The 23,352-nt window shown below is 42.8% G+C and overlaps 1 protein-coding gene across 3 annotated transcripts; it reads right to left on the reverse strand.

The window, feature by feature from the left end:
* Positions 1 to 14,245: 14,245 nt before the first annotated feature.
* LOC143487686 (T-cell surface antigen CD2-like) lies at positions 14,246 to 23,352 on the reverse strand. 3 transcript variants are annotated; one of them, XR_013124335.1, is made up of 6 exons: positions 21,450 to 23,352; positions 18,554 to 18,865; positions 17,649 to 17,891; positions 17,162 to 17,297; positions 16,823 to 16,924; positions 14,246 to 15,352 (listed from the first exon to the last, which is right to left on the reverse strand). XR_013124335.1 is itself a non-coding variant. In XM_076986758.1 (5 exons), exons 1-5 carry the CDS (start codon positions 19,008 to 19,010, stop codon positions 15,297 to 15,299), a joined length of 912 nt encoding a protein of 303 aa, XP_076842873.1. In that variant the 5' UTR covers positions 19,011 to 23,350; the 3' UTR covers positions 14,246 to 15,296. The 3 variants fall into 3 exon arrangements, 2 of the variants coding, with proteins under 2 accessions (XP_076842873.1, XP_076842881.1); XM_076986758.1 differs by having other exon boundaries at positions 17,244 to 17,297; positions 18,554 to 23,350; XM_076986766.1 differs by lacking the exon at positions 17,162 to 17,297 and having other exon boundaries at positions 18,554 to 23,345.

Genomic DNA, 23,352 nt, shown 5'->3' on the forward strand with positions numbered 1-23,352 from the left:
TATATATATATATATATATATATATATATATATATATACATATATATATATATATATATATATATATATATATATATATATACACACACACACACACACAATGTGTGTTTCACAACAAACGATACACACACAAAGACACGCATGTTGCAGGGACTGGGCTCAAACAAATGCGAGCAATGGTGCCAACAGTGAAAGGACCCCCCCCACCAACAGCGTTGCTGGCAATTGTGCACCAGTGTCAGGGGCAGCTGAGGTGCATGCACCAACTCTAGGAGCCATTGGGGTGCAGGTACTGGGTTCCTGCTGAAGGACGTGCACTGGTCCTGTGTGCCACTCAGGGGTGCACTGGTGTGGCCGGACGATGCCTCCTTGATGCTTGTTGAGGTGCCCTGTGGGCCCTGGACTGTATAACACTACAGGGTCAGAAGAACCTCTGACCCACTACAGATTCAGAGGTGTAAACCCAGCAGCACACAGCTCCAGTCTTGCTGCAGGAAGCAGCACTTTCACAAGATACTGCTCACTGCAGCCATCAGCCTGTATAACTACTACTACTCTCTAATTCATCTGTTTCTCAGGCACCCATGTGCATCTGAGCATCATCTGCACTGAACTTCATAACTGCTTATTCTGCACTAGTCATACATCTTTGTGCATGACTAGCTTAGTGAGAGATTGAATCTGTGTTAAATTACTGTAGAGCAATTTGATAATACTAACTGAAACACCAGCTGTGGCCTTATTGTACACACGCACACACACACACACACACACACACACACACACACACACACACACACACACACACACACACACACACACACACACACACACACACACATATTTAATTATTAAAATACCAACTTCTCTGTGAGCAATGCCCTGTGAAAGGTGTTGTTTGAATGAGTTTTGTGAACGACTTCACACTACTTGTGATGCTGCTAAAGTGTCACTTTCAGTTGCTCAGTGTGCCATGAAGGCGACGTTTGACATAAAGGCGCTACGTCGTGAATTTAGACCTGGTTGGTTTTGTTGCCCATGGCTGGTTCTGCTTTGCGCTCACATAATCACGTATGAGGTGACTAGAAGTTGAGTGATGTTAATTATGTGATATCTACTCCTGCCCGTATGCATAAGCACCGTGTGTGTCACATTAACGTGTTAAAGCCGTATGTGTCTGAGCCAAGAGTGCTGAGTCACCTACAGTTTGAAGCCTGCTCTGGTTACGATAGTACCAGAATTTTCTAACATCAACGAGTGTGAAAACGTTGGATTAACACCACCTTCAATCTCTCTTTTGTCTGCTCATCTACAGAATATAGAGTTGATGCATCAGCTGTAATCTATCCTGCAACGTTTGCCAGAGGATGCCAGTGCTGATTTAAAGTCCTCGTGTATGGAATATGCAAGACTGTTTACAGACATGCCTTGGTAGACTAATGTGTTAAAACATGTAAAAAAATGTGCGCGATAGTATAGTCCTATTAAACAAAACTACTATCGTATTAGTCCTGTTAAACGCACTTATATGTGTGCGGAGGTGGTGTATTTGGTAAGACAGTGTCTGGCACGTTTTAGTTCTAGTCCTAGGTCTAGGTCTAGTTCTAGTTCTAGTCCTAGTTCTATTCAATTACAGGAACGTGAACGCTGTTATAATACCTGTCTGACTCCTATCCATTACCCAGAATTGAGGATTGTGTGGATACTGTTGGTTCTGCCAATTATGAGACCAAGTTAGATTTGCTGAAAGGCTACTGGCAGGTGCCTTTAACCGACCGTGTTTCAGAGATTTGTGACGCCTGATGCGTCATGTTGCAATATTCCGTAGTGGCATTTGGTATGTGAAACGCTCCAACAACATTTCAGCACCTGATGAGTTGGGAGCTTCGGTCTGTACCAAGTTGTGCTGCCTATCTTGATGACGTAGTGATTTTTACATCCTCGTGGGTTGAGCATGTACATGTTTTACAAACGTGTTTGTTCATTTATAGCATACATCTTTGACCCTAAACTTTGTCAAGCGGGACTTTGGAAAAGCAACTAGCTATGCTTTAGTAAGGGAGGTTGGAAAAAAGTCCGTACTCCGGCAGATAAAATTCAAGCTGTTTTTCAGTATGCCGTGCTGAATACGAACTAGACAAGAGCTATGTAGATTATTGGGTATGGGTGGGTACTTTTGTAAAATCTTTTCTGTGGTGGTTTCTCCCCTGACTAATCTGTTGAGGAAACAGGTTGAGTATAAGTGGACTAGTGATTGTCAGAAGGCTTTTGAAAGTCTGAAAGGTCTCTTATATAGTGCACCAGTGTTGGCTTCTCCTGATTTTACCTGTCCTTTCAAACTAGAGGTGGATGCTCGGCCAGGCCAACCCTTCCTTTGGGTAGAGGATATGGTGGTGGTTGTGTCTGAGCTGTGTACTATGATGTGTCACGGTACGGCGGCCCCCTACTGGTCGCCCCCGTCTACAGCAGCAGCTTGTCATGTGGGTGTGGCGTTGTGTTCGTCCCTCAGGTGGGCGGAGCCCGCGATCCGTCTCACCTGAGGGTCGTTTGTTCGTCTATATATGTCTTGTCTTTGTACCAGTTGACTGCTGGTTATTATATCCTTAATTCGGATCAGTTCACGGGTTTTGGTTTGCGCACTTTACATATTAAACCATCCTATTTCCCTGAGACTTGGCGTGATCGCTTCCATTTATTTTCGCTCACCCTGCCCGTCACAGAATAACCAGCCACCTTCGGAAGCCGCCAGTCTCCTTTGCTTTTTCCTTCGTTCGTGGTCATGTCTCGTGGTAAGTGTTTGTCTGCGTGGTGTTTTGTTTGAAGAGCTCCGCCGTGCTGTTGTGTTGTGTTTTGTGTGTGTGTAGCACGGCGAGGACCAGGGCAGTCTGCCCTGAGACAGCTCTTCATGTCCGTCGTTTGTCTGTCTGAAGAGTTTCGCCGTGCGTTTGTTTTGTGTGTTGCACAGCGAGGACCAGGGCGTCTTCCCTGTAAAACTCTTCATGTTGTGTGGGTGAAGTGTACATGTGAACGGGCGTGTGGACCTGTGTGCGTGCTCGTGGCGTTTTGTGTTTAGTGTTTCGTGTGTGACGCGGGTGCCGCTCGTCACTGTCGCCTCGCTCCCCTGTCGTCTTGTGTTTTGTGTGGGGGAGTGACTGCGATCTGAGCGGCACGTCACAACATACCGAGCGCGCATGTAAGAGTTCCGTTCGTTCGTTGTTTGTACACTGTTTTTTGTTTGTGTAGTCTTTGCGTGTGTGTTGTTCTAGCGTGCTTGTGAACTGTTGTGTGTAATTCCACACATGCTCCTCCCCCTTGAGTGTGTGTGTGTGGGGGTGGACCAGTGATGGTCCCGTGCCACGGGGAGTGGCACGGAGGGCGTCGCTCCTAAGGGAGGCCCTGACCAGGGATTCGAGGGTGTTCTCCGGAGCCGGTAGGGGCCCCTCTCCTGATGCATCAGGTGAGTTGTTTGGTGTCCCCTCCTGCTGAGATGGAGACCCCTCCCCCCGAAGGCGGGGTGCCGAGATGGTCAGGGTAAGTGCGCGTCTATGTTTTGTGTTGGTGTGTGTGGGTGTGTGTGTGCTTTTTGTGTTTTATGTGCAGGTGCTTCTCCCTGGCGGTGGATCGTGGCAGTCCTGGACCTTGTGGGGGTCTCCAGCCGGCAGGAGCCCCCCTTATGTTGTGGGGTGACCGGAGCCCGGTCGGAAAGAGCCCCTCCCTAGAGGGCTGGGGCCCCCGAATGTTTGGGGACGATAGGGCTCTGGTCCGAAGAGCTCCTGCTGAAGATGGAGATCCTCCCTCCTGCTCGGGGTGACCAGGAGGCCCTTGGGGGCTGTTCCCCAGCCCTCGATAAGGGTGCTCTGGGCCTCGGTCTCTGGCGCTCCTGGGTTTGGTGGAGGAGTCCACCTCGTAAAGTCAGGCTCCGGCTGGGGCTGACTCCCCAGGAGGCTGGGGTGGCCCCTAGCAGAAGGCAGGGGCCAGCTCCGGGAGGAGGTAGGTCCAGGAGGTGACTTAGCCACGCCCCAGGGAGGTAACCTGCACACATACACCCCGGACGGACACGGAGCCGTGGCCCGCCGTCCTCGCACCTGTGGGGCTATGCGGCTTAAGGCCAGTTAGGGCGTGAGGGCCCTGTGACCGACCGGGGCGTGGTTTTGTCTTGTTGACGGCCCAGTCGGTCCAGGGTCCCGCCCAGGTAGGCGAGCTAACCTGTTTGTGTTTTGTGTTTCAGCTCCGGGACTACAGGGGGTGTGTCCCTTGTCCCTGCCTGCCTGCCCCTTTGTTTTGTGTGCTGCTGCTGTAGGCCGCACAGCCGGTGGAGGGGAGTGCGGCTTGGAGGGGGGATCTGTCACGGTACGGCGGCCCCCTACTGGTCGCCCCCGTCTACAGCAGCAGCTTGTCATGTGGGTGTGGCGTTGTGTTCGTCCCTCAGGTGGGCGGAGCCCGCGATCCGTCTCACCTGAGGGTCGTTTGTTCGTCTATATATGTCTTGTCTTTGTACCAGTTGACTGCTGGTTATTATATCCTTAATTCGGATCAGTTCACCGGTTTTGGTTTGCGCACTTTACATATTAAACCATCCTATTTCCCTGAGACTTGGCGTGATCGCTTCCATTTATTTTCGCTCACCCTGCCCGTCACATGATGTTTCCGTGTAGACCTCCAGGAGACGAGAGAGGAGGCAGAGGGTGGGCATATGGCAAGAGAGACTTAAATATATTTGACTGTCATTATTTTGTACACAGCTATTTTTGTGATCCGAAGTATTGTCTGCTTGCTGGGGGTTTGTGATAGTAATACATAATAAAGGTTTTTCTTTTCACTTGTATTGTGGTATATGTTAGTAGGGGGTAAGTCTCAGTTGTGTTTTTCTTTTTGTGTGTAAATAAGTTAAAAGGTGGAGTTAGTTGGAATTATGTTTGTTGTTTTGGCGTGGCTTTACTCTCAAAGTTATTATATGTATTTTGTTATTTCTTTGTCTGTAAACCATGGGCAAATATACCTATGAACAGTGACTGACTGCTAAATGCTGAAAATGCAACTGTAGTTTTGGCCACTGTTGTAGCACTTACAGCCCATAAACCATGTGTGGTACCCACAAAAGGAACCATAACATGGCAGTGCTGACTCGTCTGTTGACACTAGTGAGTTCTGAGGGTTGTTCCTGCATCACCACTGAATGCAGCATAAAAGTGGATAAATTCTGCTGTGAATTCATAAAAAATTGAAAAATGTGATCTGAGCGACTCTGAACAAGGCACCACCTAAGCACTGTGGCTAACCAAGTTCATCACTTCATGGCAGCTGTTTACTCCATGGCAGAGAGACACAATCAGCAGGACAATGCATCATGCCACAAGAGTCAATAGTCCTGTATAATAGTCCTGTGTTGGTTCCAGGATCATGACAGTGAGTTGTCTTGGCCTGTGATTGGTTGTCTGTGACTTGTACCTGTGTTAACAATTGTAAAGCGCCTGGAGTATCCTAAAAGTCGCTATATAAATTGAACATTCATTCATTCATTTCTTAATCCTACAGAGCACCTCTGGAAACAGGTAGAAACCGGCTTTTCAGAGCATATCAGTACTAACAAGTAATTTGAGGAACTGCGAGAAGCAATCCTGTCCACATGAGTGCTGTTACATCCCATACTGACAGACCCACCTCCTGATCCTCCAGGCCTGGACTTGGCTACCACCTCACTCTGGCTCCGCCCCTCCACTTAGGCCTCAGATGATGACGATCCCAAGACAGGAGAGAGATTGAAGGAGACTGAGAGTGTTTGTGTGTGAGACTGTTGTATGGTGCTGTTTTGATATATTGTGTGCTAGCTCACATGGATTTGTATAACTTTGTGTCTTTATATGTGTTGTCTCTCTTTTGTATGAACGCTGTTAGTCTTGTGTGAGCCTTGTGGGAGAAGTTGTAAATTTGTGCTTAGACACTGTGTGTAGGGAGTGGTGCCTTTTGTTTTGTGGGTTCGTGTTTGTTTGCTATCAGTGTAGGTAAGGAGTGTACTTCTTTTGTTTTAGGATTAGTTATATTATTTTTCTATGGGGGGTTGTTTGTTATTTTGGCCTTGCCACTCCTGACAATTGCCAATAAACTAGTAATCAGATAAAGTGGTCCTGGATACCTTTGTTTGCATATCTTCCATTATCCATATTTGTACAGATCATATACATACATTCATGCAGCCTTTACCTAGACAAGGGACGTAACAGTGTCTCTAATAAATTGATCAATCAGTTAAAGTATTTAATTACTATATTGTTACAATAAAGCATAGACAACTAGCAACACAGTTAGATACATCAAAAGGCACAATACACAGCCTCACACAGACTCAGAATCACATCTGAATCAGAATTCACTTTACTTAGTTCGATATCTAAATGTCATTTCCAACTCCCCTTCTATGAAAGCAGCTGATGTCGAGGCCTTTAATCCTTTGTGTTGTCTGCCCACTGACTGGTTGAAGACTCTTGAATGCCAAAGTGACTGAGCCCAGATGTGCTACGTGATTAACAGGTTACTGAGTGACCCAGTCAATTTCACACCTGGAAGGAATTATTACACTGCACAAGGTGTTGAACAGAGATCCACACCAGCCATGAGAAGGTGCTGACTGTACACTGACAGACCTGTCCACACAGTGAGGTTAAAAAAGGTGTGCACTGACTTCTAGGAAATCATACTTATAGTTTCTTATAGTATCATGCCAGCATGCCCAGGTGTGGTCTCTGTCACATTAGGCCACTCCCCCTGCTGTCAGTCATGTCCTTGTTTACATTTTCCATGCTTTGTTGTTTTGGATTCTATAGTCATGCTCGTTGTCTAGTTCTGTGCCCATGGTTAAATGTATCCACCTGTGTGTCGTTTAGCTCCTTGTTAACCCTGTGTATATATACCCCATGTTTTGAGGTCTTCATTGCTGGTCATTGTATGGAATGTACGTAAGGTGTTCTGTACTGTTGGTGTGCACACTAGCCTCTGTTGTATGTCATCAGTGTAGTTCTACTGAGCTCCACTGAGTTGTGTTCACCTGCATTTCTATTCATCATGTACCCTGCATGTCTTGTCACTGGTGAACTGACCCTTGACTGTTACAATGATTCTGATTCTAATAAATATCACTCTTCTCAGCTCGTTTCCGCCTTGCTATCACTCCAGATTACACTCCCACTGATCCACTGATGTTCACTCATGTCACAATAGCCATGGGCCTCAGAGCCATTATGACACATGACCAAAATATATGACCAAGATGACTCCAGTTACATCCTCTGGCTACCTGCCAATTTGAAGAATAGGGGAAACTTAGAGGAAATCACACTTAGCAATTACTTGGTAAAAAGACTCAACAGTTGACTCCTGTAATGAATCAGACTCATAGACACAATGGGTCCATATGCAGGTAAAAAATATTTAAATGTAGGGGTGAGGCAAAGGACAGTCCAGAACACAAAACCAGAGTTGTATAGTAACGAAGTAGAACTACTTCACTACTGTACTTAAGTACTAAAATGCTGTATCTGTACTTTACTGGAGTATTATTTTTTTCTCCTACTTCCACTTTTACTTCACTACATATTTTCCATCAGTTTAATACTTTTACTCCGATACATGTTTTTGTTGGGATATTTTTTCTTGACCCAGATAGGCCCCAACACTGCCCCGATGAACCGATTGGTTTTGACTGAGTTACCCAAGCAAAGTCTTAACACCAAAAGTTCTTTTAGATTAATTTATATGGAATATAATTGAATACAATATAGTCAAAGTATACATGGTACAAACTCTCCAGTGCACTGGTGCTAGTTGCCTAGAACTCTACCTAACCCAAGTGGATCTCAGCAGCGTCCAAGCAAAAAGTCCTCGTGCTGGGAGATGTCCTCCCTTTCATACCTCATCTCTAAGTTTCAATATCTGCCCCCACCTTTGCTACTCTTCCTTAGAGCCCCCCCTGCTCCTCTCTAGCCATCCATCTCCTTATCTCAAACTGCTTGTTTTGCAGCTTACACTGAATAGGCCCATTCTATTCTCCTCAAGGCCACTGAGGCCTTCTCACTTCTGCTCTTTCACAGTCTCAGGGTTGCCAACTCTCACGCATTGAGCGTGAGACACACGCATTTGACCGTTTTCACACGCTCTCACGCCACACTTCCGATATCTCACGCCGAAAAAAAATATCCAGTTTATTTACCTCCGATCCGCATATATGATTCAACACGTTACTAGTTCGCTAGCTCTGGCGCCATCCACCGGCGATATAACACTGAATCTGTGGTTAAAATCTCACTCCAAGCGAACATCAAAAGTTGGCAACCCTGCAGTCTTTCAGGAAAACATTAAGTTTAAACATTAAGTTGTTTACCTTTAAATTTCTTTTTTTCCAACATTTTACGTGCTGTATAGTTACTCGTTACAATTATAAACATGTTAGCTGGCGCTGTCACCGTGTCAAGCGATCAGGCTGTCTTATAAGAAAACTGTGCATGCTCTGGTCGCATCTCGTTTACTCTGCTGCTGCCTTCACTGAACACTTGAGCTTCGTAATGTAGGTTCACTTGACACGTCGTAACTGCCGCAAGGGTCCGCCCGGCAAAAATGACGCAATCGCGGTGGCTCCGCCCATGCATGTTGGCCACGAGCGGTCGCGTCGCGAGGTCGTGCGCCTCTCGATTTTTGTGCGTGCGAAGTTACAAGGTGGAATTCACACACTTGTACGGCACTTTGAAGGTCCATTTTCAGTATTTTCCAGCACATTCAGCTTAATTTACATATTTATACAAACACACATATACTCGAAATTATTCCAAATAATTCACTTTTTATCTCATTAAAAGAGATGGTACCGTCTTTGGTAACAGCATAAGAGCGCAGTAAACACTAGTTAGGTTAGATATCTTAGCTAACTAACCTAATTATGTTCATGACATTCTGCAGAATTCACTTAACATTAGCTGGCAATAAAGGCGACGTCATGCCAAGTTGTGTTTTTAGCAACAGTAAGCCATGTCTCTTTTCATGCCCATTTTTATAGTGTAGTGTTTTTATAGGGTAAGAGCAGGTAAACGCAGTAGGCTCACCCTTAGAATTCGACGGATGATTCAGCTATTGAAGAATTTATTAATAATATAAATCTCCCAAAACTGGAAAACGAACAAGTTGTTGCACTGGATTCACTCTGCCTGAATTACATGAAGCCCTACAGCAGCTACCAAATAACAAAGCTCCAGGACCAGATGGATTTCCGGTAGAATTCTACAAAGAATTATGGTCTGTGCTAGATCCAACCTTTTTTAGAATGGTAAATCATATTCAAAATGATAACGTACTGTCCCCAGACATGAATTCTGTTAACATTAGCATGCTTCTAAAGCCAGGCAAAGACCCTACACTTCCTTCCAGCTATCGCCCCATCTCACTCATAAATGTAGATCTTAAAATTATTTGCAAAACACTTGCCAGAAGATTAGAGAAAATCACCCCACTTATAATACATCCAGACCAAACAGGTTTTATCAAGGGTAGACAATCAGCCTACAATACACGCAGACTAATAAACATAATAGATTACTGCACGGTTAACAAATTAGAGTCTACCATTGTATCTTTAGATGCAGAAAAAGCATTTGACCGGGTAAACTGGAAATATTTATTAGCAGTTCTACACAAATTTGGATTTGGCTCATCCTTCATAAACTGGATCAAAACCTTACATAGCTCTCCTAATGCACAAGTTAGGACAAACGATATCACTTCACAAAGATTCACTCTGCAGAGGGGCACCAGGCAGGGCTGCCCACTATCACCCTCACTTTTCATTCTCTTCATTGAGCCATTAGCAGCAGCAATTCGACAAAATGCAAATATTACAGGAATTAACACAGGAACCACAAACCATAAGATAAGTCTTTACGCAGATGATGTATTACTTTTCCTACAGAACACACAAGCTTCTCTTCCGAATATAATCAAACTTATAGACAGCTTCTCTTCTATATCAGAATATTCCATCAACTGGGGTAAGTCAACAGTCTTACCTATAAATTGTAGTTTTCAGAATACGACCACCACTCCACTACAATCAGGTAATATTAGATACTTAGGCATACATATCTCCGCTAAACTTTCAGACTTAGTGCAGTTAAATCATATCCCTCTGTTAAAAACAATAGAAGATGATCTCACACGCTTTACCTATATCACTCATGAGGAAAATTGCTACCATTAAAATGATGGTTCTACCAAAAGTCAACTATTTATTCTCACTAATCCCAAATAACCCCTCTGCTGCTTGGTTTAAGTCCTTAGACTCAAACATCTCGAAATTCCTATGGAAAAACAAGCCACCAAGAATAAGTCTGAAAACCTTGCAAAAGCCAAAACTCAATGGTGGCTTAGAACTACCAAATTTTTATAATTATTTCTTAGCCAATAGATTACAGTACATTTTAAAATGGATCAAATATGACTTAGTAGACAGCCCATGGTTGGACCTAGAACAAGCATTCTGTGGGAAAATAAAACTCTCAGACCTACCTTACATTAGTTCCAATATTAAGCGTCAAGACTGTTTTAAAAGCCTTAATATAAAAACTTCACTGACAGCCTGGTGGGAATTTCTAAAACTAACTCGGTCCCCACTCATCCCATGCAAACTAACACCCATTTGGAACAATCCAGACATTTGTCAGAATAAGGAAGTACTACATTTCACATCATGGCATGATAAGGGAATAGAAAATTTAGAACATGTTATTAAAGATGGGTACTTTGTCACATTTCAGGAACTTATATCAGAATATGGAATAAGCAACAGTAGATTTCTTGAATATCAACAATTGAAATCAATCATTTCAATTGACAGAGATTCAACCGCAATCAACTGAATCTAGAAATATCAGTATGGGTAACTGAATTTTTAAATCTATGTACTCCTAAATTATTATCAAAACTATATAAATTATTGTTAAAATTTGATGACTCAATCTCCCTTCCGATAGCCAAATGGGAACAAGATCTCTCTATTAATCCTGATCAACACTTTTGGACAGATATATGTACAAATATTTTCAAAATTAGTAAAAGCCCCAACTTACAACTTATACAATACAAAGTCCTTCATAGAACACACTATACAGGACAAAGGATGTTCCAAATGGGCCTAGCACAGTCAAACATATGCACCCACTGTACAGGCAATATAATTGATAACTATATGCATGCTATATGGGACTGTAGGCCTGTTCAGGAATTCTGGCAGAAGGTATGTGTAGACTTGTCCACGTGGTTTAAATGCTGCATCCCAACTTCACCCAGACTGTGCATCCTAGGAGACGTCAGTGAATTGGCTATGGAGGCAAACACATCACACATAGTTCTTACTGCTCTATGCATCGCCAAGAAAACCATTCTTATCAATTGGAAAGCAAAAAAGGACCTGCATATAACTCATTACAAAAATTTATTACTCGATCACATCTGTCTAGAGAGAATGTCTGCTTCCTCTAAAGACCAGTTGGAGGAATTTAATTCTCTTTGGTTCCCACTGATCAGTTGCATTAGCTAGTCGAGGTGGTTGGCTGGGGCATCGGCTCCCGGGTAGCCTAGTTGGTGGCTGGGGGTCGACTCTGGGGGGACTGCTCGTGCCGGCCACTTTCTGGGCAGGAGGGCCGGGGCTGCCGACCTGGGATGTTCATGTGTTTGTCCTGGCTGGCGGTGGGGGGTGCAGCAGGTGCTGGCCCTTAGTGGGGTGGCTGTCCTCCCCTGCGGGGCTAGGTGGCGTCAGTGAATTGGCTATGGAGGCCCAGTGCTGGGGCCCTGCCCACGCGGGGGGACCTGTGCCGCTGCGGGCGCACCGCTGGGTGGGGTGGGTCGGTCGGCCTTGTGTCGGGGCGTCTGGTCTGGGCCTTGGGGCTCTGAGGGGCCTGGGTGGTGGTGGGGTGGGGGGGGTGGCTATTGGGGGTATCTGGGGTGGGCCGGGGGCGCTGGGTTCTGGACTCAGACCAGCACATCTTCACCCTGTTGATGTCTATTGTTGTATGATCATTGTGCGATAGGTATGGTGGTGGGTGCCGGCATGGGTGAGATGTGCACATGGCACAAGGTGTGCGGGTGTATATGTGTGTGGAGATGTATATATGGTATGAATGTGTGTGGGTGTACATATGGGATGAATGTGTGTGGAGATGTATATATGGGATGAATGTGTGTGGGTGTACATATGGGATGAATGTGTGTGGAGATGTATATATGGTATGAACGTGTGTGGGGGTATACGTGTGTGGATGCCTACTCTCGGCGGTGGGGGTGGTGGGGGCCGGGATTGGATATGCTGACGGGGTGGGATGTCCCCCCCAGTCTCCCGGGGTTGGCCACTCCCTGCCTCGAGCCGGGGGGGCAGCGTTCCAGAGGACCATTTCCTCTGGACCTACGCATTTCCACCCACCCACCCCCCACACATACATACACACACACACACACACACTTGCAATTACTAGGGGGAGGAGTTTTGTGAACGACTTCACACTGCTTGTGATGCTGCTAAAGTGTCACTTTCAGTTGCTCAGTGTGCCATGAAGGCGACGTTTGACATAAAGGCGCTACGTCCGGTGGCCCGGGCCCTTGCCCACGTTTGTCCTAGCACCTGTCCCCTCAATTTTAACTGCACCATAGTATCACACACTACCATATATGCATATACACTAACACCTACACTGCACTGGGGGTGGAGGGGTGGGAAGGCCTTCCTTCACCCGTTTACTGCTCCCTGCTGGGGCGGGGGTGGGTCGCTAGCGCTGGGCTGGGGGCGTCCTGGGGCTGCTGCCGATCCTTGCTGGTCCTCCCCTGTGATCCAGAGGGGGGCGCCTTGGGATTCCGGGGCCTGGATTGGTGCTCCGGCATGGGGGCGATTGGCCCGCTCCCCTGGGCGGTTGTGGTCCGGGGCGGCTCGGGACTCCTTGGCGGGAAGGGGGCCCTGCCGGGTGGTGGGTGATTCCCGGGGGCACGTGGCGCTGGGGCTTTGCTACTGGCCCAGGGCGGGGGGGGGGGGGGGGGCGGGTTGGGGTTCTGTTTCCTCTGGTTCCCCTGGACCTGCACTCTTTGGCTGGGGGGGCACTGTCCGGGGTCTCCCTTTCCCGCCTGCTGGGGCGGGCATGCGGGGGTCACTGGGAAGTGCGGCCCTGGGACTCCACAGCTCCTGGGGGGGCCGTGGGCGGGTGGGATTCCCGGGTCTTTCTCTGCTTACCTCTGGTCTCTGGGGGAATGTTGTCACAGCTTTCTACCCTCGCTGGCAAGTGCATTCTGTACATTTATCCTATGTTGCACTTTTGTGTTGCACATAAACACACATTCATACATACATATACATCACAGTCATTTGTGCTGTATGTCTTGGGTACACTTTCTGCTCTACTTTGCAGTGGTCATTTGAGCTGGTTGTTTTTGTTTTTTTTTTTTTTTAGTGCTGTCAATTCCAGGTGCCGTGATTAAAAGTCCTCACCAGGATTTTGCTCAAACTTACTAGATCTTCTAATTAGCAATCCAGGTAAAATTAGTGGAATCAACACAATCCAGGAAGCTAGAGCAAAATCCTGGTGAGGACTTTTAATCGCGGCACCTGGAATTGACAGCACTATTTTTTTAATATACATATTTACTTTTTTTAATTGTTATTATTATATCTTTTTTTATATATGCGCGAACGCACATTAAATAAGTGATGAACACAGACCCTCGTGATCTCGAGACAAGGCACAGGTGCGACTATGAACACGCTCACTGACAACCCACACCCACGGAAGTACATACATGGACATAACGACACGCAGACAACGTAGCGGCACGCCCACAGGGAAGGGTCCGGAGCCATCACCGTAAGTTTTCTCAGCTAAACTTATACTTATACGAACTTATACTTCTGTGTCAAACCTACGACGTAGCAGGACATAGGTTATCTGTTTTTTTTGTACGAAGTGTTAAGCCCAGTTTAAGTACAAGAATACAGAACACTTGTATTTGTGGTCTTTGACATATTTGATTTGTAAGTGATCAATTGATAATCAAACTTTGATGGCTGTCTTTAATTAATTCAAAACACAATACTTGTAATTTTTACTTTCAGTACTTGAGTAATACATTTTAGAATAAACTACTTGCAATACTTAAGTACAAAAAATGCTGAATCCTTCTGTAGTTCTACTTAAGTAGTTTTTAAAGAAAAAAACACTTCAACTTCTACTCAAGTCAATTTTTTAATAGAGTACTTGTACTTTTACTCAAGTAAGAGTCTCTAATACTTTATACAACACGGCACAAAACAATGTCAAACCAGGCAAAAGCAGATCAAACTAGAGCAGAGGCACAAGAGACTTTGCAAAAAAAAAAAAAAAAAAGTCAAAAACACAGTCCAAGATACAAACATAACAGTCCAAGATACAAACATACAGGATATGCTAAAAGAGTCAGGGCAGCTTTGGCCACTGGCTACAAAGAGTACCAAAACTCCACACTGAAGGGCTGGTTTAGTGGGTTTAAATATTCTGACTAGATGAAGCTAATACAGAGCAGGTGAGTTTGTAACCATGGAGATGTCTCAGTTCGTCAGAGAGGTGGACCTCTGGTGGCCAGATGAGGAATTACTGACAAATACAAGCACCAAACTGAAGTTCACAATTATTGTCACTGTTTCTCTCCTTTTATCCATCCCTCCATTCTATCATGAGCTCACTGGTTTAATAACTCTTAATTTACAGGAATATGTAAAATAATTACAGCAATGAATGGTAAAGATGTTCTATACAGGCAGGAACATGACTGTAGATGTGCAATAGTGTATTTGCAAACGTCTGCTGCAGTGAGGTGAACACGGGCTATAGTGAGGTCACAGTGGCAAGCAATCATAAGTAATTAATCTTATTTCTGCGGTATATTTAAGAGTCTGACAGCAGTGGGCAAGAAAGAGTTCGTTAATCTAGTTGTTTTGCATTTTGCACTTCTGTACCTCCGGCCTGAGAGCAAAAGTGTGAACAGTCCATGCTGAGGGTGTGTGGGGTCTTTACAGTGTTTCTCAGTTGATTTGGTACATTTCTCACATCATGGTTTACATTTGCATCCCATCAAGTGGATTTCTCAAAACAGTTAGTGCAGACAGCAAAACTCAAAACTCTATGAGCTGAACATTGACGCTAAGCAGTTCTGTAAATGTGTGTGTAATTTCGTTTGTGCTTCTTTGCCGCTGTTTGACCTGGGGAGTCTCATGGTGGCCATGACACTCTTCAGATGGAGTTCTTCTACACGTCTTGATCCACACTGGTGTGCAGAACCTCTGACATCTGCTGTTCTTCACCTAAGAGCATTTCAATGGAAAGATCACATGTTCAACATCACATGGTGGCATAACATCAATGAGATCTCACAACATGCTGACACACGTATTACTTTAAAAAGCAGAGTCTTTGCAGTGTCTGCTAACCAGTTTAATCACATTTATCAAATTATGATGCACAGGTCACTTTCTGAACATTGGCATGTTACATAGTGAATGTGAATCTAATTAACTTTTTAATTAATAATACATTTTAAATAACCTATTAATTAATAATTAATAAAATTTATGTAATTAAATTAATACACTGTTCAAAAAATTATTTTGTTTCCTGCAACAAACAAAACCCCAATTATTTTGTATTTAAAAACAAGTACGTTTGTAAATATTCATTATTAAAGAATTCGCCATATACACTCCAAACATTGAAGGTAAATGGGTTTAGGGTCTGTCCTACAACCTAGTGAGTTGCCTAAATAGGCATTGATTACACAGCCCCAGTGTCATGTCTGGCTCCGCCTCTGTCCTCTTAGTCTGGTTTCAGTGTTTGTCCATTCCCTCCTTCTTGTTTGTAACCCCGCCCATCATTAGAATTATGAGGTGTTTGTACTTAGTTTTCTTTGGTTTGTCCTGTATTTAAACCCTGGTTTCTGTGTAGACTGTACTGGTCATTGTTTTGTGTTTCAGCCTTGTGGTTCATGTCTGTACGTCTGCCTCTGTTTGGTTTAGTCTTTGTAGAATAATAAATATGTATTTTTATTAAAAATAAAATCCCTCACTGACAGATTTGACTTTGGCCTGTTTATATGACCCTGATTTTGGATTGTCCTTCATGACACCTCACTCTTCTCAACACATGCGTCTGCCTCATCACTCCCAGATGCCACAGGCATTACACCCATAGGCAGTGGTTTAAGTAGGTAGCATTCTAACTGAAATCTGTCCTCATAAGGATGATTGATGAGACACTGAAGTTAGAGATGAAGACTATTTCATCATGGCTTGTTCCCACCCACTGCACGGAAAACAAGTGTTTATTTAACATTACCTGAGTTGTTAGTGATTTTTATTCTCGTATTAGATAAGCTATTTGTACCATTAAGAAACTGGTTAGCCAGTTTCAAACTCCTTGAGGAGCTTCAAACTCCTCTGGCGTAATTGCTAATCGGTGTATAACTGTAATAGGGTTTCAAACTAACCTAAGGGGGAACCTTGATACTATATATCAGCACTCATGAATGATATTTTATGCATTAAAATTACTTGATTGGAGTTATTTGCATAATTTATAATAAAAGGTACTAATAACCATATAATCAAACCCAGTATTTTGGTGATTGTTATTATGACATTAATGTTTTAGGCATTAAGAAACGCGACAATATGAATTGTTATGCGTGTCCTGAAAATTATATAAAATTTCTTAAACTATTGGATTATTAATGTATTTGATTTGGTCTATTACTATAGAGTGGAACAATATGTTCTTACCTTCCACTGCTCTTTGTTTGCTTTTGATGTAGATGTGAAAACCTCCTAACAGTGACAGTAGGGTGATGATCTCCAAAACCCACACACACAGAAACATGACGTCTGAGAGGGAGAGCAAGAGAGAGATTAACAAAGTAGTTATGATGTGGCATCACGCCTAAATATGTATTAGATTAATTCAATAAGATCAATATGTCTTTAAGCCTCACATACACATAATAATGATTATGATAGTGATGAGCTTTGCAGCTTTTAATGTAAACAAAAAGAAACTGAAGAGAGGGATCCGGAGTGATTGAACGAAACATCTCTAGCACTTTAACATAACATCTCACTTACTCAGGGGTCTTAATAGGGAAAGGGAGCCTGATGTGTGATTCTGAGTGGGAGTGAGGGTTTTTTTAATCAGTTAGACTTGTACCATAGCCAGATGACATCACATTCACTGCTTTTGTGGGAGCTGCAGTTGAAGTTCCTGGAATTGTACATCAGTGGAGTATCACTAGAATTCACTCCTCAATATGTCAGTTAAAATATCATGATGTGGAGATCCACCACCCTGCAGAATGTATGAACATCTCACAACTAACACCTAAATCACCAATACCAACACTACAGTCAGGTGTGGTGGAGTGACATTTTGCAGGGAAATAGACCTCTAAGAAGTCACTGTTATTCTCCATTTCAGAAAACAAGACATTTGTCAGTGTGGAGGGATGGTTTCTTTTCAGATATAATTTGTAATCCAATTTCTCTTTGGACAGCTTGAGTAAACATTTTCTGCTGTTATTGTCTTTAATATGATCATAAGTTAAGCGATATGTACCAGGACACTGGTGCAGCTCAATAGAACTTTGTCCATGGCTGATGTGGTTCTGTACGTGACAGGTGATCTGTCCAACTTGCTCTTTCTCCAGCAGGAGAGTCCTGTTCCCATCATCCAGTTGGTGTGTGATTCTGTTTCCACTGAGAGTCCAGTTGAAGTGGAGCTGGTCTCCCTTAGAGGAACAGGACACTGTCCTCTTACTGGACATGCAGCTATAACTCACTTCCACTGAGGACACTACAGCTGGAGATTACAGAGAACAGAATTCAAAGGAAATATAGGGGATGATTTTTGTAACAGGATCCTTAAACAGAAATATTAATCATGATTTATGACGCATTAAGCTTGAATAAAATATTCATGAATGTTTCACTAATATTGGAATATTATCGCTTGCATATCTTAATTAAAATATAAAAACACTAACAGTGCAATACTAATCTAGGCTGCACCTAAATCACGTCTCCATGTACCAAATGTGCAAATTGTTCTTTTCAGGGAATAAATGAAAGCATTGGGATGAAGTCTTCAAATATTACAATCAAAACATTGTCCCCAAGTGCTTAGGTTCAAAAAGCATCAATTCATATTTCATATGGAAATTAATGATATGTCGGTGTGTATTGGTCTGTACTATGAATGACCTGGTCTTGACTGAAAATACAACCTAGAATGTTTATGCAAACAAATATACAGTATACATATGTATTTCTATACTCAATATTAAATATTAGAACAGGGACTTCATTAAAGAGTCCACTGGAAACCAAGGAAGGATAAAAGACTACAAAAGATGCAGATGTGCCCATTATACAGACATAGTTCAAGTTAGGGACAGTTAGAAATTATATGAAAATCTTTATGCATCGATAGTTATGTTGTGTTATGAAATTTTGTAAACCTACCTTCAATGTTCAGATGGAGATGATATTTGCCTTTATCAGTACCATTCACATCATAGGTGTCTAACCTGTATGTTCCTGAGTCCTCCCTCTCTGTACTGGGTATTATAATGGTTCTCTTATCAGCTATAAACTGCCATCTTGTGTGATTCAGTAAGATTCTGTTCCTTTTATATTTAAAAATAAGGCTGTTTTCCTTTCTTAAAATTATGTAATCCCCATCACCCAACTCCAGGTGAAGTTCCTGTCCCAGAGCTCCATAACACGTAACATTCTGATTAACTCTGCAGACAGCAGGACCCACAGACATCACACCTGCACATGAAGAACAGCAAGAACATCCCATCATTAACAGCAACACAAACCAATCATGGAGGATGTCCCAGTGCAGTTGACGACTGAGTGTTTTCAGCTGCTGTAACGCCCCGGGGGGGGGGCACGGAGCTTGGAAGTAAAACATGTGCACGTGTCAAGGGGGGGGGGGCGCAAAAATATTCTCATCTACTAAAGGGGGGCACGGCATGTTACACCACATTACTTAATCAAGACTACCTTTAGTGGGAGAGAAGGAAATTGATGTGGCGAGCAGGACTAACAAACCGCAAAAGGAAAAAAGAACATGCAAAACTAAAAACAGATCCACCAATAAAAAGCACGAAACGACGATCACTCGGACAACACCAATTATGAACACCCCCCCCCCCCCCCCCCCCCAACAAAACAGCGGCACCGCCGGCTACTGGAACCACGCAGCAAACTTTATTTTTGGGAGAAAGTCTATAACTCGGTTGTCTTCCTTCCCCCTTGTGATTGGAATCCGTTCATCGCTCCAACAGCCACCGCGAATTCCTCAGCATACAGCGTGATTACTTAATAAAAAAAGGAGCATGAATTAAAAATAAATCCTTTCATTAAAAATGTCAATAATAAGCGGGCCTACTTTCTACATCATCCAATTGCACACCCGGAGAGCCAACCGCAGTTTTAGACCTGCAGTTCTAGACCTGCAGTTCTAGACGTGCCGTAGTTTTAGATGTATGTAACGTAATATCCAGATAGTGTTTTAGTATGTCGCGGGAGCAGATGGAAGAATGATATTTATAAGCAATAATAATATATGATAGATATATGATAATGTCTGAAGGTCATTTTTGGGTTATCGTAATGTTTATGTCATGAAGGATGAATCTGGCAAGCGTTAGTGTGTCTTGGTTCGTTAGTTCTGGCTACCTTTATGGCTACTTAGTAGCTACTTTGATTAAATTTGAAACAACTTAAAGGAAGGAAATTAGCACTTACTACGCTACTATTAATATTAAAAGTAGTAAGCAAGCTAAAGTAGCATTTCCCCATCATTATTAACCCCTAAGAACCCAGACTATGTTCTGAATATTGATACAATTGAGCATATTAATATATGATAGACATATATTTAGTCTGCTAAATGCCATAAATGTAAATGTAAATATGATCGGTCTGAAGGTCATTTTTGTGTTATCGTAATGTTTATGTCATGAAGGATGAATCTGGCTAGCGTTAGTGTGTCTTAGTTCGTTAGTTCTGGCTACCTTTATGAGAGAAATGCTAGTCCTGCGAACGTAAAATGGACACAAATTAAGTATTATATTGCGATCGATCAGTGTTTGCGCCAGAGCGAACTGGTAACTCATTGAATCATAGATATGGATCAGAGGTAAATAAACTAGATTTTTTTTTCGGCGTGAGTAATCGAATGTGTGGCGTGTGAGCGAAAAACCCCAAGTATCACATAATATTTGCTAGTTGCATGCCAATGAAGGTATACGAGTAAAATAAATCACTCCTAACATTCAGCAATTTTTGCTGATTTTTAATACAAAATAGCCTATGCCAGTAATCCAGTAGTTTAATTAAAAATAAAATATCTTCAGGAGACAAGCTGTGTGTGTAAATGACAAAATTAATCAAAACTCCCTAAAAGAACAGGGAAAATGAGGCGTACTACTTCTATTTAAATACAAAATGTGGTATACATTATCGTTTAAAACTTGTCAAATGTTAGAGATTTGGCTAAAACAATTGAGAATCAATGGGCATATTTAACAAATAAACTCTTTATACAATGGATTATTACAATATACAAGCCCCTGAGCCTACGGCATGCATTGGAACTGCTGGTCTAGAACTGCAGTTGGCTGTCGTTAGCTACATTCCGAGCCGCTAGGTGGCGCATGTCTAAAACTACAGCACGTCTAGAACTGCAGGTCTAAAACTGCAGGTCTAGAACTGCAGTTGGCTCTCCGGCTGTGCAATTGGATGCATCTCCCTACTTTACCTAAAAAGGCTGTTCGCAATGTGCCAATGGAAACAGCCCACCATTGGTAGATAACGGCACAGTATTTCCAACGAACTGCGACGAAACATCAGAGCACGTCAGTTCTCAGCCCACAGCAATCACCAATAGTCAGACGCAAAAAGAAAGCGCCATACCTCGAATGTATTAAGCTAGTATACCAAAGGAAGCCAGCCAGGCCCAATAACGATCACACTTGCCACCGTTAGAGGTGCTGGGAAAACAGGACCACAGAAAGGAGTCTGCCCCAGTAACCACACCTCCGTTATTTATAATCCCAGAATAAACCTGCCCAGCGACTCACCGGGCTCCACCGCAATTCGCAATTAGGGGGAATTAGTGAGATTGCCTGAAAACCCCACTCTGCCACAGAGACAAGACCTACACGCTGACGACGGGGCATATTAAAACAGACTCACCAAGCACAACTAAATCACATCAGAACACAAAATGGCTATACGCTGAAACTAAATAGACACAATTATTAAACATGAAACAGTAGTAATGACATGAACACGAGCAAGAGCCAAGAGGCTAAGAAGACGAGGTAATTAATATTTAGCTTACACAGATACATAGGCTACATGAAATACCGTAACACAGGAGTACAACGAAGTTCACAAACAACCGAAGACCAACAAAGTCCAGAGAGAAATGCGGAGTAAGCAGCCAGACTAATGAGGGATAAAACTAGATGCAGGTGATGGTGATAGCTGGGAACGAGGGGGTTGAACAGGACTGTGAAAATGAAAGTAAACAAAACACACATGGAAATAGAAAAACACGGAAGAGGGGAATAGACAGGGAGGTGATGGTGGGGTGGGGCAACACGTTACAGCTGCCCCGTGTCACTGCACCGGCTGTAGCTTGTACAGATGGTGCTGGACTTCACGTGTCTCAGAGTCGTGGGTTCTTATAAACAACATTTAATTCTGTTATCCAACGCGCGTGTCCTGTTTCAGTGCCCTGAGTTAGATCACATTTACTGTACAGTTAATGTTTTTTTGACCTCCAAACTGTAGTGACGAGTGTTACTATTCACAAAACATCCTTCACATTTTGCCTAGTAAAGTATCATTATATCATCATGTGAACCTGCAGCAATTTATATAATGTTTTTATATTAATTATATTTTATGTGTAAAATGAGTTACTATATCTTTCCTTTTTAACTGAACCACTTTGAGCCAGAACTGTGTGAGTCTCATGAGTCAAGACAGTATCCACCACATGAAGGAGCTGCTCTCATTTCTCATAGCACAGGGTGCAGTCTGGCAGTTGAAGGATATATAGTCACATCATACAGACCCAAATCCAAACAGCAGACAAACGGGCTTTACTGATGTTACACCATCTGTCTGGAGATGTTACATAAGTTCCACTATATCTGTCCCTCAATCATACAAAATGTTATAAAACTTTGCAATGTCTGAATAAGCAACACAACCACCATTAAATTAGGGCAATCATATTTTAGTGACAGTACTTTTTATGAATAGTTAGGACTAATAAATACAAGATCCTTTGCATCTAAACCAGTTGTTAAATGATGTCTTTACTGTTCCAGATCTTGTAGCTTTGTATCTTAAATAAATGTGGGTAAGTGTAGATTTAAACAAGGCTGTATAGACTACAATAACATACACATTCCTGTTTAAATAGCCAATGAGGAAGCATAGCTGTCATCCTGTAAACAGACTCTGTCCTATATGATCAAGGACCAAGAGGTTGAAGGAATGTTGTTTATTTCACTAAATTTAAACATAGGGATGGGATTCCACTAAAGATCTTCTTGACTCTTGATGGTCAGCATCAAACAGCTGTATTTGTGAGTGTTGGAGAAACTGTGGTGAAGTGACCAGTCTAACACAATATATTTCCTGTTTCCTAAACTGAAACAGAATAATCAGAAAGAGGTCAAGTCTCAAATTAGCATGTGGTTAAAACTCTTGCTTCTTTGGAAGAGTATATTTTGAGTAATGCTGTACTAACATGTATTTTGTAATGAAACTGAAGTAAAACACATACAAGGTTTGTGCCTAAAATTGAGTTATTAAGATCATGAACTCTAAACACCTACATGTACATGTAATCCTACTGATACATAATCAATAAAGTCAACATGTGCCATAAGTCAGTCATATATGCATATCTGCACATGCCCAGTACAATCCTCACATGAACAGCAGGCAAAATTAGATCTTTTGGGTTTCCATAACTTTCCATCATGTTCATTTTTGTAACACTGTTATCTGTTATGACATAAATAACAAAACATCTTTTTTAAACTGCACTGCTGTTAATGATAAATCACATCTAATTTGTAAACACAAAGTTTGTCTAAATACATTAGTATTACATAAGTATATAAAATCACTTATTGAAAAATAAATGTTGTAATCTGTTTTTCTTTTGTGAACTCCTATACTGAGACGTCATGTGTAACATTGTCACTCCAAAAAACATCAAA

This window comes from Brachyhypopomus gauderio, chromosome 2, assembly GCF_052324685.1.
Source record: "Brachyhypopomus gauderio isolate BG-103 chromosome 2, BGAUD_0.2, whole genome shotgun sequence".
NCBI classification, from domain to species: Eukaryota; Metazoa; Chordata; class Actinopteri; order Gymnotiformes; family Hypopomidae; genus Brachyhypopomus; species Brachyhypopomus gauderio.